Source organism: Helobdella robusta (assembly GCF_000326865.2).
Source record: "Helobdella robusta unplaced genomic scaffold HELROscaffold_24, whole genome shotgun sequence".
Taxonomy (NCBI): domain Eukaryota; kingdom Metazoa; phylum Annelida; class Clitellata; order Rhynchobdellida; family Glossiphoniidae; genus Helobdella; species Helobdella robusta.
Window position 1 is genome coordinate 2749451 of NW_008704261.1, and position 3924 is coordinate 2753374.

The 3924-nt window shown below is 34.1% G+C and overlaps 1 protein-coding gene across 1 annotated transcript; it reads right to left on the reverse strand.

The window, feature by feature from the left end:
• Positions 1-2141: 2141 nt before the first annotated feature.
• Positions 2142-3051, reverse strand: HELRODRAFT_172859 (hypothetical protein; the record flags this gene model as incomplete). The annotated part of the gene is made up of 3 exons (XM_009019493.1): positions 2142-2307; positions 2742-2832; positions 2967-3051. 3 exons carry the CDS (start codon positions 3049-3051, stop codon positions 2142-2144), a joined length of 342 nt encoding a protein of 113 aa, XP_009017741.1.
• Positions 3052-3924: the final 873 nt, after the last annotated feature.

Consider the following 3924-nt stretch of genomic DNA (forward strand, 5'->3'; position numbering starts at 1 on the left):
TAATTTTTGTATGTATGTGTGTGTGTATGTACCTATGTTTGTTTGTATGTTTGTATGTATATATGCATGTATGAATGTGTGTTATGTATGTATGTATGTATGTATGTATGTATGTATGTATGTATGTATGTGTGTTAGTATTTACGTAAGCACATTTGTTTACATAATAAATATTTACGCCAAAGATTATAATATCTTTGGTTAGTGTCCTAGATACATAAATAAAGAGCCAGACAGCCAATCAAAATAAGGCCAAAATGAGAATTTAAAGTCACCAGTTACAACAAAGACATCAATTTTTCATCATCAACAACAACAACAACAACAACAAAACCATTCACACACCGATCAACACCAAACACAACACAATGTAGCTTATAAGGTAATATCGAAAAAATTGAGGAGCAAAATCTCGACACACACACACACACACACACACACACACAGAGACACACACACACACACACACACACACACACGGAGACACACACGCACACGCACACAGAGACACACACACGCACACAGACACACACACACGCATGCATATGTATTGAATAAGGCCATCAAGAAAAATATAAAAAAAAAGTAAATATATAAAAAACAGAATAACTAAGATATTTTCATACGAGTATATATGTATGTATGTATACAGGGAGAGAGAGGGGGGGGGAGGGAGAGAAATAGAGGAAAGAAAGAGAAGAAAAAGAAAGAGAGAGAAAGAGAGCGAGGAGAGAGAGAGAAGAAAAAAAAAGAGCAGAGAGAGAGAGAGAGAAGAGGAAAGAAAGTGAAGAGAGAGCGAGAGAGAGTATTATGTAGCCTTTCGAAATAAACCTATCATTGCATATTGGTAAAATGTCATCGATGTTCAATAATGAAATTGTTAGAGTTGGGGAGGTAAGTGAGCGAGTGAGCAAATAGAAGAATGAAAACATAATCGTCATCAGTACTGAGATGAGGTGATCAATTGTACGATTTATAAATGAGTGAATGGATGAATGAATAAATGAATGAACGAACAAAACTCCTTCAACAAAGGCACTGTATGTTACAAACTTGATTGAACCAATAAATGTATTTGTTGTTGAATTAGAAGATGTGTTAATGAAATGAATGAGTGAATGAATAAATTAATGAATGATTGAAAGAATGAGCAAATGAATGAGTTTCGAGAACACTGCAATAATGTTCTCCTACATTGTATAAATGAGGCCCAACAGTACAAAAATATAAAAAATGAATAACCAAATAGATAAATGCTTAATAAAATAGAACAAACATCCAAATTAATTAATTAATTAATAAGAATAAAATAAATATAAAAGGCAGTATTGATTTTATCACCATCTGAAAAAAGATTTTGTAGCATCTGTAAAAAGTATTTATATGCATTTGTGTATATGTCTCTTGGTGTATGCGTGTGTGTGTATGTATGTGTATGTGTGCGTGTGTTAAATGCATGTTTCATTATGTCTGTCTGTGTGTGCGTGTATGTATTTGAGCGTGTGTATTTGTGTGTGTATGTATGTATATATTTGTATGTATGTATGTATGTATATGTATGTATATATTTGTATGTATATATGTATGTATGTATATGTATGTATATATTTGTATGTATGTATATGTATGTATATATTTGTATGTATGTATGTATGTATATGTATGTATGTATGTATGTGTGTATGTATGTGTGTATGTATGGACGTGTGTCTTCTGTACAACATGTTCGTTCGTATGCGTGTGTACTTCCATTTGTAAGAAATTTGTAATACACCAACATCAACATCATCGTCGTCATGTTTTGAACTCTCAACCGTCATCATAATAATCGCTATCATAAAAGAAGTAATCATCATCATCATCATCATCATTGTAATGGTCATCATTATCATCATCATCATCCATATTTAGCATTAACGTCATCATCATCACCACCACCACCAAAAACTACAACATAATAACCATTAGCACTCATCGTGATATTCATAATTCTACTACTACTACTACTAATAATAATAATAATAAATAACAATCATCATCATCATCATCCTTACAATCCTCTCCATCTTCTTCTTCCGCCATCTACATCAACATAATCACCACCCTCACCCTCATCGCCTCCATCATGAACATCTTCATCATCATTGTTGAACTTTCTTGAACTTAGGGAAACAGAGGCCAAACTTGGTCTCCATGCCATCGAAGGCCGCCAGTGCCAGGCGGTAGCCCCCGATGTGGTCAGGGTTTTTAGGGGCGAGGTGGTGCTTGGGACGAGAATGTCCAGATGGCGAACTTCCCGCCAATTGTCTGCGTGGATTGTTGTATTTTTTTATTCATTTGTAAAAATTTTTTCTGCGCTTGTGTGAGTGTGTGCGCGCGTGTGTGAACAGTTCGTGTGTGTGTGTGTCTGTGTATGTGTTAATTTACTCATTCATTTGGTCGCCTGTTTGTTCACTCATTTACTTTTTCATCTATCCATTCATCCACACTTCAATTCTTTCTTTCATCCAACCATCCGCTCATTCATCAATAATCTATTAATTCATTCATGAATTTATTCTTTCATCAATTTATCCGTTATCCATCTATTCATACAATCCTTCATTCCTTCAACTAGCCATCCATTCACTCATTCATTCCTCTATCCATTCATGCATCTACCCATTCATTTACTTAACCATCCATCATTCATCTATCCATCCATTCATTTACTCAATCAATCATCCATCCATCAAACTGACCTTCCGCCAAAGTCAAACTTCAGCAGCCTCTGGAGCAGCTCGTATGTGGCCAGAGTCACACCGAACTGAGGACTGGAACGGAAAACCCGAGCTATTTATAGAGTGCATATGTCTTTTATTATATTATTATTATTTAATTATTATTTAATTATTATTATATTATAATTATTTTATTATAATTATTTTTATTATTATCACGTGGTGCATTTTTTATTCATCAAAGACTGCTGATAAGTGATAGCCCAGCTTGAGTATCAAAGCTGTTGCAGTTTAGTTTGTGCTTCGTGTTGTATTTTATGTTTTCTAACATGTCACGTCATAACAAATTTCATCATTCGTCCGTTGAGATTTTGAAGTAAATAGTTAACCGCAATGAACATTCTACAAAGTGGAAAATTCTACGCCGATATCCATAAAAAAGTTTTGTCACCTTCAGATAAACTTGTTGAGCCACTTTCTCAAGCACTTAGTGGTGGCGTGAAAATAGTTTTGGTAAACTTTCGGAAGATGAAGAATATATATTATCATCAGCATTAATACCTCAATTCCAAGCTGGACTTTTTAAATGATGATAAGCAGAAGTTAATAATCCGAGAAAAGCTATTTCTGTATGTAAGAGATGTGGAGAAAGAAATTGGAAAATCAGGTAATAATTTTTACTTTGCTTTCACCGTGGTTCATTTCATATCAGCAATCAATCAATCTTCGTTTAGCGTCCAGAGAGACCCAGTTCCCCGAGGTAGGTCTTGTTTTCTTTACCACCAATTTTTTGCGCCAAAAAATAATATTTTTTATTACATAAAATTATATATGATATTTAATATCAGCCTTGTTTATTTTACATCTTGATTAAGTGTTATGAAACTGTTGTAATATTTTTATCCTATACAGATCAGGTACAAAATACTATACCAACGCCCAAAGACATCGCCCCAGAATGCAACGATTTATGTAATTATATACAAGAAAATGACGAAAACTCGTGCAAAAAAGTTGAACAACTCAACAGTTATCTACCTAGTCAAGCCTGAAATGTGGAACATTTATTTAGTTATCCAGCAGTTTGAGCAGCTTTTTTAAAAATAAATTCCACCTTGCCTAGCTCTGCAGTTGTTGAAAGATTCAGTGTTGCCGAGCAGATAAACGCAGCAGGTTGTACGATGAGCACATAGATAAATGATTT